Source organism: Rhineura floridana, chromosome 2, assembly GCF_030035675.1.
Source record: "Rhineura floridana isolate rRhiFlo1 chromosome 2, rRhiFlo1.hap2, whole genome shotgun sequence".
NCBI classification, from domain to species: Eukaryota; Metazoa; Chordata; class Lepidosauria; order Squamata; family Rhineuridae; genus Rhineura; species Rhineura floridana.
Window position 1 is genome coordinate 197,866,488 of NC_084481.1, and position 11,100 is coordinate 197,877,587.

General features: G+C 44.9%; 1 protein-coding gene across 1 annotated transcript in view; it reads right to left on the reverse strand.

The window, feature by feature from the left end:
* SEL1L (SEL1L adaptor subunit of SYVN1 ubiquitin ligase) overlaps positions 1 to 10,800 on the reverse strand; it is a 53,502-nt gene extending 42,702 nt beyond the window's left edge. Inside the window, exon 1 of the mRNA XM_061611894.1 lies at positions 10,593 to 10,800. Coding sequence (XP_061467878.1) covers positions 10,593 to 10,683 — 91 coding nt within the window. The 5' untranslated portion in view covers positions 10,684 to 10,800. The remainder of the gene's footprint in view (positions 1 to 10,592) is intronic.
* Positions 10,801 to 11,100: the final 300 nt, after the last annotated feature.

Genomic DNA, 11,100 nt, shown 5'->3' on the forward strand with positions numbered 1-11,100 from the left:
TCTCCGATTCCACATTTCCAGAAAGAGTAAAGGGGGCAGAAACTTATGCTGCCATCTCAGAAAGGCTTTATGAGCCAGCTTCCTGCAGGAGGAGGTGACCAATGCTTACAAACTCATCGTGGGTTTTTGTCAGCATGTTACTATGCTCAAGGAAGTAAACCAAGCAAGAATTAACCACACTCATTCCGGAATATCAAGAGCCAATTCCAGATTTCTGCCTTGTCTTTTGCAGCAGTTTTGGAACTGGCCTCTATTTATATACTTTGGGTGATATCCAATGAAGTCAGGCTCAGAACAGACCCATTGAAACTAATGAACTTCAACTTAACCCCATTGATTTCAATGGGTTGATTGTGAATATGATTTAGTGGGATATCACCATGTGTATGACCTTATGAACTGTACATAAGGATTGTAGAGTAAATCTATATCTACCCCCTCCTTAAATAAAAATGTCATATTCTGTGGAGAAACGCTAGCATAAAAAAACTTAAACTTGGCATGTGTTAAAACGCTTGTGCCAGAGAACTGGAGGATAGTGTGTTAAAAATTAAAAATACAAGTTGATCCAATGAAGTAATTGTGTCTGTAGAATGACTTCCACTTATGCAATGGAACTGCTCCTCCCTCCTTATGTCATTTGCACCTGCTCCTCCCCCAATCTGTTCTGGGGATTCCTTCAACCCTCTGGAGTAGATTGCAGGGGCAGGAGGGAAGAAAGGGAGAAGAGTTCCACTGTGTGAGCAGAAGCAGTTCTGTAAGCACAATGACTTCTTTGGATATACTGTACTCCTATGCTTTTTAGTGTCTTGGTCATTGTAAAGGAGAAACAGAGAACCCTGAAACATACTGCCTGCAAAAAATTAGCAACCTTGATGGATTCTTTTCCTTGGCTTCACAGAACTGGTTATTCTAAAAAATACTTGTGGAAAAAGTGCAGATGGCTAGTTTAACACAACTACTAATGTATTTGGTTGAGATAAGCACCCTTTGTTTTTGACTTGCTGGAGACAAATTGTTTTTGACTTGGTTGAGATAAGCAGTGACCTTCCTTTTTGACTTGTGATGTGCGGCACTGACAGAGTTGCTCACAGGACCAGGACACGGAACCACATTGGGAGAATGGATTATGCATTCTGCCAATAACATTTAACCAACGTTGTCCTATCATTGGCATAGCTGTTCCCATTCTTTCCATGAAAGACTTCTATTGCAGGGGAAGACTGATGGTAAGATGCACCTTAAGTGTCCATAAAGGATCTTTTTTAAAAGTGTTATAATGATCCTGCAAAAGCTAAGTAAGTTAACTTCTGGAGGGTAAAGCATGCTTAAATGTCTTCCATGGAAATCAATAAGTTTTACAAATTATTAACATAAACAAGAAAAACACACACAATATAAGCTCAAACCTCCCTATCTGAACTTAAAGCATGAAGATCAGCATCGACTGTAGAAAACTGCAGATCAAAGTCACATCAAAATGTTCGTATCCACCTCAAGAAAGAAATGAAAAAATATTGGCTACCATTATATGATAAAAATCCCCCTCTATACAAGTAATGAAAGGTGTCTTATTGACAATATTAAGCACCCCAAACTATGGTACCCAGCAACTTACACTGCTAAAAATCTTAATAAAAAATATCACTCCCAACATCGTTGGACAACTCCACCAAATATGGTTGAATATACTGTTTCCTCTCTTCTCCAGAGTAACCAGATCCAGTTCCTGCTTTGGGGACTGAGATACTAATAGGCTAAGATGCAATAAAATTGTTGTCTTAGTGACTAAGGGCGCAATCCAACTTGCATTTATGCTGGGCTGAGGGGAGTTGGATGCAGTGGATCTCCAACTCAGCTGGCTGGGTCCCAGCTCAGCTGGGCTACACTGGCATAAGTCCCTTAACCTGGGCTCAGCTGGGACCCAACCAGCTCAGCTGGGGCTGGTGCAAGTGGAGCTGATGTAAGCCAGCATAAGGTCCAAAAAAGGGGTGTGTTAGGGGAGGGGCCAAGGGGAGGGGACTTAGGCCACATCCAACTCATGTTCAGAGCACATCTGCAGGTCCCAATCTAGGCAAAAGTTATGCCAGGAAAAATGTCAGTCTAAGAAAATAATTTCAATAAAAGTCAATAGAGAAAGCTTACTTCCTGGCAGGGGTATTTGGGAGAGCAGGCTTTTACTTTCTGGTCCCTGCAAGCAGCCTTTGGCTGAGCCAGTGTTCAGCCAACCCAGAAGCTCCTGAATGGCAACTGAATGTAGCAGAACTTTACACCAGCTTCTCTTCCGGCACAACTTTCGCTGCCTTCCTCTGGGTTGAATTGCTCTATTAGGAGGCCATCTGTCAATATCCAATTCCAAAATAAATCCTCAATTGGCATTTAAATACCTATGCTCCAAGCCATGCCATATCCTGGGTAAGGGTCTATAGCAGCCTCTAGGTATCACTGAATATAAAATTGTATTTTATTGACAATGTTAATGTTTGTTTTATTTCTTGTGAACTATTTAGAGGTTCTGTTTACAACCAAGTGAAATACAAATAAAAATAAACAGGACACTTGTCCACGAAGATTACTCTTAAATAAAGTTACCACTATGGAAACAGCAGTTCAAAGATCTTTCTGGCTCAACAGTTTGTTAGTGTGTTTGAGTTTTGGAACCAGTGAACACGAATATCTTCCTAGCAGAAGCTGCCCAACATCTAAAACTCCCTGCCCACTGATATTGGGCAGGTGCTTTGGCTGCATGTTTTCAGTGTCCGATAAAAACTTTTTTGTCTACGCAAGCTCACTCAGAGGTGTAAATTTGACATGTATTTTAATATGCAATTTTATTTAATAATGCATATTTTTAACACTGCTGATTTTATTCTGAAAATTTGGGGGCTAATTTTTTTTATAATATCCCATGTTATTGGTAATTTTAATATATATTTTACATTTTACATTAATCACTTTTTATGATTAAGCAGTATATTAATCCTGTTAAACAGAAATAAATAAGCATGTACATTGTCTCTACCATCTAGGCTCAGATTTGGTTCCACTTGTTGCTCCTACCAAAGCTGCTGCTGTGAGTGAAGAAACAAGAAACCTTACAACTAGCTTTCCTTGTGGATCATGGTGTTTGGGAGAGTGTGCCAACAGTAAAGGGTAGAACAGTGATATCACATTTCGAAAATATAAGCTACCAGGATGGGGCAGGAAGACGGCTAAACAGTGTAGAATTATTTTTGTCAGCCATACAATTTTTCTGATAGACCTGAACAGAAGGGCTAATTTCCTAGATTTCCTCTTTAATGCTTCTCTTCCCAGTGACTCAGTAACCATTCCTGCAAGCCACCTACTTAGGCTGCAATCCTAACCCAGGAGTAAATTCCACTGAATTCAGCAGGACTTAATTTTGAGCAGACATGGTTAAGATTCTGCTGTTCATTCTCCTCTAAATGCTTCTCTATGTTCTTCTCCACCTTAGGCTTATTTACCCAAGTGGTAACCCAGAGGTACCTTCTTAATATACTTCAGCTTTTGATAGATTTCCGTCATAAACTTTACAAAACTGAAGAGCAAGTTTCAGAAAATAAACAAACTTGACACCCTCATCTTCTGACTAACTGAAATTACTGAAAAATTAGAATCACCCCATTTTGTTAAATAGGAGAGGAAAATAAAAGGACCCCCCAAAAAAGCCTTTCCCAGGTAAGACACTTGATTCTTTGTGGCACAACTGACTTACGAGGAGCTCAGAACATTTTGCACACCAACACTACAATCAGATGTATATTTAATCAGAAGTAAGTTCCAGTGTTCTATGAGATTTACTCCCAAGTAAATGTGCGTAAGATTGCAGCACAAAAAAGGAACCAGCTTCCTGTTACACAAGACTCCTGCACATAAATCGGCATCATTATACAAATGGAAGAAGAAAGGACACACTGCTACTCTGTAGGCAGAGTTTACGTACTATCTCTTACTTATTTAATATTTGATTTATATCCCGCCCTTCCATGCAGTAGGAGCCCAGGGCAGCAAACAAAAGCACTAAAAACACTTTTAAATATCATAAAACAGACTTTAAAAAATATTAAAACAAAACATCTTTAAAAGCATTCTTAAAAAAGGTTTAAAAACATGTATCTTTTAAAAAAAGACGGTTTAAAAAGATATTAAAAAGCAATTCCAACACAGACGCAGACTGGGATAAGGTCTCAACTTAAAAGGCTTGTTGAAAGAGGATGGTCTTCAATAGCCACGGAAAAAATAACAGAGATGGCGCCTGCTTAATATTTAAGGGGAGGGAATTGGTCGGTGCCACCACGCTAAAGGTCTGTTTCCTATGTTGTGCAGAACGGACCTCCTTATAAGATGGTATCTGTAGGAGGCCTTTGCCTGCAGAGTGCAGTGATCGACTAGGTATATAAGGGATAAGACGGCATTTCACGCATCCTGGTCCCAAGCTATATAGGGCTTTGTACACCAAAACTAGAACCCTGAACTTGGCCTGTTAGCTAATGGGAAGCCAGTGCAATTCATTCCCCAACGGGGTGACATGTTGGTGATACCCTGCCCCAGTGAGCAGTCTTGCTGCCGCATTTTGCACCAGCTGCAGCTTCTGGACCAACCTCAAGGGCAGCCCCACATAGAGCACATTACAGTAATCCAGCCTGGAGGTTACCAGTGCATGGGACAACAGTGGTCAGGCTATCCCGGGTCCAGAAACAGACACTGTCTTAACAGCCAAAGCTAGTAAAAGGCACTCCTAGCCACCGAGGTCACCTGGGCCTCTAGCAACAAAGATGAATCCAGGAGCACCCCCAGACTACGGACCTGTTCTTTCAGTGGGAGTACAACCCCATCCAAAGCAGGCACCTGACCAATTATCTGAACTCGGGAACCACCAACCCACAGCACCTCCATCTTGCTAGGATCCAGACTCAGTTTATTGGGCCTCATCCAGCCCACCACTGAGTCCAAGCAGCAGTCCAGGGCTTGCACAGCTTCTCCTGATTCAGATGTTACAGAGAAATACAGCTGGGTATCATCAGCATATTGCTGACAGCTTGCCCTAAATCTCCTGATGACCACTTCCAAGGACTTCATATAGATGTTAAACAGCATGAGGGACAAGATGGTACCCTGAGAACTCCACAGCACAACTGCCAGGGGGCCAAAAGACAATCACCCAATGCTATTCTCTGAAAACGAACTTGGAGATAGGATCGGAACCACTGTAAAACAGTGCCTCCAATACCTATCTCACCAAGTGGGTGCAGAAGGATTCCATGGTCAATGGTATCAAAGGCCACTGACAGATCAAATAAGAGTAACAGGGTCACACTCCCCCTGCTTCTCCTGATAAAGGTCATCCATCAGGGCGACCAAGGCCAATTCAGTCCCTTAACGAAGACCAAACCCAGACTGGAATTGGTCAAGAGAATCTGTTTCAGCCAAAAGTACTTGCAATTGCTGCACCACAACCCTCTCAATCACTTTCCCTAGGAAAGGGGTACTTACGACCGGTCGGTAATTGTTGCTTTTTCAGGAGCGGTCAGATCACCACTTCTTTCAGGGCTGCTGGAACAACTCCCTTCCGCAATGATATGTTGACCACACCCTGGATCCACTTGGTCAAACCCCCTCAGCAAGCTTTAATAAGCCATGAAGGGCAAGGGTCAAGAGGACACATTGCTGGCCGCATCGTCGCAAGAACCTTGTCTATGTCATCAGGCCACATCAACTGAAACTGTTCCCAAGAATTTGCAGCAGATGTTGCACTGGACACCTCACTGGGGACTACAGTAGATGTAGATGGGGCATCAAGATTGCTATGGAGGCAAGCAACTTTACCCTCAAAGTGCCTTGCAAACAACTCACAGTGAGCCTCTGAAGGGTCTAAAACTCCATTTCCTGGAGTTGATGTCAACAGACCCCTGACAATACAGAAATACGCTGGACAGCTACTTGAGGATTTGATGGTGACAGAGAAGTGGGCCTTCTTCGCTGCCCTCACTGCCATACAGTAGGTACGGTTATGTTTTACTCATGCCCGATCAGCCTCAGAGCATATCTTTCACCACTTGCACTCTAGCCATCGTCTAGCCTGTTTCACTGCTCTTAGCTCACTGGTGTACCAAGGTTCAAACTCGGCCCCACAATGCTGGAGAGGGTGCTCGGGGGCAACTGTGTCAAGAGCCTGATGTGCCTTGCTGTTCCACAGCATGACAAGGGCTTCAGCAGGGTCACCTGCTCCATCTACTGGGAACTCCCCCAGGGCATTCAGGAATCCTGTGGATTCCATTAGTCTCTGGGAGTGGACCATCTTAATATGTCCACCACCCCTGCAGGGGAAGATCGGAGCCCTAAGTGTAAACTTCATCGGGACGTGGTCTGACCATGATAATGGGGTGACATCCACCACCCCCATTTCCAGATCACCCCTTCCTCTATCTGGAGCAAAAACCAAGTCGAGGGTGTGCCCTGCCCTATGTGTCGGGCCACTGACAACTTGAGACAGCCCCACGGTCATCATGGAAGTCATGAAGTCCCGAGCCGGAACACTAGAAGCAGCCTCAGCATGGACACTGAAATCACCCTGGATTATTGTTCTGGGCTCCTCCAATACCGCAGCAGAGATGGTCTCTGCCAACTCAGTCAGAGAAGTTGCTGGGCAGCAGGGTGAATAGTACAACAGCAGAAACCCTAGTTTACTGTCTCCATGGCCCGACACCAGGCGCAGGTCCTCACAGCCATCTCTAAGACAGAGTGGTTTCCTGGTGACAGTGATGGAAGTTCTGTAGACCACAGCAACTCCTCCCCCCTGAACCTGCAGCCTGTGCTGGTGTTGCACCGAGTATCCAGGTGGGCAAAGCTGGGTCAGATCAACTCCTCCCAGCTCACCCACCCAGGTCTCAGTAATGCACACCAAATCGGCACTTTCATCCACGATTAAATGCTGGATGAGTGTGGTCTTATTGTGTACGATCTGCTGTTGAACAACACACACAGAACAGTGGGCACAGCTGATGAGCAACAAGGAACACATCCACGAGAGGAGTGGGAGCGAGGAACAAGGTGCAGATATCTTTGCCGTCATCTTCTATGGTAGTACCACCTCCCCATGGCTATACTTCCCTCTACCCATGATCACTGAAATTGGAGTGGCATCACCCATGTTCCTCCTTACTAAGACTCCTCCTGAACACCGTATATGGACCCAACAAGAGCCTGCCAACAAAACCTACCCGAGCCAGTTATTTTAGTAGGCCTCTGAGAGAATTGGGAACAGTCAGATCCACTTAATATCTTTCACACAGGGCACATCTATTCCCCCCCGTCTCACACCCAGGGAGGGCCAGCCTTCTGCTAGTTGCAGACTCGTACTCTGAAGGCAGCTGGCAACTTTATCCTATCATTCAGTTCACTGCAGAGCCTCTCACCCTGTGCAGTAGCTACACATGTGCCATACGCCCTCCCCGCTACCAAACTCCTCTAGATTGGTTAAAAAAAGAAATAGAAGGGGGTAGTGCCCTCGTCCTCGGGACTCCCAAAGGGACCAGCCAGCAGCAGACCTGCCGCCTAAGGGCAGCTGAGCTTTTATGCCTCCTGACCCCGCCAGGAGCTGATGCAAGAGGCTGCAAGATTAACTGCAGCCTCTCTCTCTGGAGCCAGGGTCAGGCAGGGGGTCCCAGTCTTTGCAGCACTTACCAGGGACTTCAGCTGTCTCAAGAGACAGCAACTCAGAAGAGCAAGCACCCAGCACCCAGCTGCTCAGACACTCACTCCCAGGGCAGGTCTTCTCCAGGCCCCCAGTGCTGCAGCTGTTCCCCTTGTACCACATCCTGTTTGAACCCCCAGATTAGTTAACATGCAAGAACTGTTAGCTTGGCTCTGAAGGTAGGAATAAAAGAGACCCAGATCAAATTATAAATCCATATGAAGGAGGGAGTACCAACTATTCTTATTTTAGCTATGTATTACATTTTAATTCTCAGTGGAATTCGTTTGTTTTTAAAATGTTGCATTCACATTTTATGCAAAGTGGGCTATGCCCAAATAGCTCAATGTGCAGACACACTCCAGTGCCTTTGACTTCCCCAGCTACATTACCACCTACTAACCCAGACATCATCTCTGTACAATGCACAGAGATCTACGTTAGCTGCCTATTTGTTACTGGGCAAATTCCAGGGATTCCTATTAGCATATAAAGTCCTTAACAGCTTGGGACCAGTTTGCTTGAAGGATCACCATAACTCATATGTCCACCTGATCACTCTGGTCTGTGGAACTGGCACTTTTAGAAGTGCCACATAACGTTAATTCACCTGTAAACAATTAAACCTTCATTATGACAGCTCCTATGCTTTGGATCTCCCTGACCACTGACATTAGATAGGCACATTTGCTGTACTGTTTTTAGTGTCCGTTAAAAACTTTTGTCTAGGTAAGTCTACCTAGATATGTAAAGTTTATGTTTATTTTAATTGATAATTTTATCTTATAATGTATACTTTTTAACTGCTGGTTTTATTTATATTTTAATTTGGGTTGGGTTAATTTGCTTTGACTTTCATCAATATTTTATGTAATCTACTTAAAGGGGTTTTTATACTCAAGTGGTATACAAATTCTATTAAATAAATAAATGCTTTGCCCCACCTACCAGTGACATGAATATCTGAGCACCACCTATCATGAGTTTTCAATTCATTCATGCTCTTTGGTGCACTTACCTTGCTCAATTCAACTCATTTGTACTCCTCCCTCTTGCTCAACTAATTCCTATTCCAAACTTCAAATGTTATCCACCATGTTTCATTCAAGTAATGGCCATCGCCAGCAACTGAGATCCACTGATGCACCCAGCCTCCTGGCACCTCACCCACAGGAACAACTGAACCATAGAGGCACATGAAGCAATCACTTGGGTGCCAAAATTTTAGGATACCTACCTCAGTTACATAAATATCTTGCAGAAAAAACCACTGCCCTTTCCCACTGTTCAGGCACAGGTGGCTTAATGGCTTGCCAGCTAGTTAAAATTGCCCACATTCTAAGACAACTGGGTCTATGGCCTTCTCCATCAGCTGTTCAAACCATAGACACAGACCTTACTGGAACAAAAATTAGTTAAAAGGAAACCCTTACCCAGACACGTCTTCCATGTGCACATTTGGTCAAGTTTAAATGCATTTGCCCCCCACATACAACTATTAGTACACATCAGTTACGAGGTGGGAAAAGACAACAAGGCTCTTAGTGAAACCTCCCCCTCCCCTCATGGACCTTCTGTATCTTTCTGAAAACAGTAGCTGAAGGGATCATTACAAAAGGATCCAGCCACGCCTCCCTTTCCTAAAATCCAAGCACATGGGCCTGCCTGGTCATTGATTGTTGGTCCTTTTTGAAAAAACTCAAATGTGCTAGTGCACATGGAAATGGAAATCCTTCAAGTTGATTCCGACTCATGGCAACCCTATGAATAGGGCTTTAATGGTAAGCAGCACCCAGAGGTGGTTTACCATTGTCTTCCTCTGAGGCTGAGAGGCAGTGACTGGCCCAAGGTCACCCAGTGAGCTTCATGGCTGTGTGGGGATTTGAACCCTGGTCTCCCATGTCGTAGTCCAACATTCTAACAAATGCATTTAAATGTGATCAGGCACACACGGAAAGCTTACACTGGAAAGAGATTTCTCTAAGCCCTGCACTACTTTGGGTAGGTGATAGCAGTATACAAACAACAGGACTAAAGCATGAAAGTCAGGGGGAAAAACCTTATCAATTCATGCAATATGAAATGTGTTACACTGCTGCACAGCATAACACCTGGTCCAGTCATTTTTTTTGGGGGGGGGGAGCAAGAATGAAACAAGGACATCAACCATACTTTAATTAAAAATTATCTTAGGGCTGCCAAGGAGAAAGAAAAAGAGCCCTGGACCAAGAGTGTGTTCTTGATGCACCTAAGCTAGAACAGGCCCCATTTTAAAGTATTTTTGCCCCTCTCTTCAGCCAAAAGCAGCTTAGAGAAATCAATAAGAGTGTCCCTTCCCTCAGGCTTACAATCTAAAGCCATGGTGCAAAAGAAAGCATAATAGCTACAAAATTCTTATAAGCATTCAGGACCGAGGGAAGCAAACACGCAAGCTAGCTGTATGCAGCTGCTCCTTCTCTGGGCAATGGGGGAAGCCAGGCAGGTCTCTCGTTTGCAACGTGTATTGTTCTGTAAAATTGGAAGCACCATGTTATATACATAAATGCAATATACACAGAAACGTACGATACACGTGAGGTTAAATTAGCTAAACATACGAAGCTAATTTTTTTTTATACGCTGCCTTGTGGGAGAGGGTTTGCCCTGAAAGGCAGTACATAAGAACTTGAAATGATGCTGCTCCTAGAAGACAGGGGTGGGGGCTGCCTCCAAAGAGTCCCCGGCTTCTCTCTCCCCCCACCTCCTTGTGGTGAAGACATTTCTATCTGCCCTCACCCCAAGCGCCTGTCACTCCTTCCACCCACCCACCTACCTCCACTTCCCCCTCGCAAAACTCGGCCCCAGAAAAGCGAGGCCCGCCAGAATCCTCATTACTGACCAGTGGCAGCAGGGCTGACACTCTCTAACAACACCGCCGCGGCCCACAAGAGCAGCAGCCACCGTGGTGTGACCCGCCTGGGCAACTCCATCTCGGCTCAGGATTCTTCCCCCAGTGAAGCGACACCAGTTCCGCCGCGCCGTGAGGAAGCCCTGGCTCTCTCTCCGCCCCGCCCACTAAGCAACCGCATGGCCAGCCAATGAGGCGGCACCGCCTCAGTTACCGTCAACACCAGCTGAGCTTCTATTGGCTGCTTGGCATTGAAGGCCGCGAGTTTTCATTGGTTCCTCCGTTTTCGACATGGCCTCTCCGAATTGGATGAAATCCTCCGATTCCGATGCTGAGACTAGCGTCACTGTTCACCTCGCGGCCACTCAGATGACGAGGAGGAAGCCGCAAGTTCGGCGTCCTCACGCCCAAAGAGGGGGAAAAGCAAAACACATTACTATCGGTTCCCTATTGAAGTACACAGGGTCTTCACCACGGGGAGCCTGCTAAATTAAAAAGG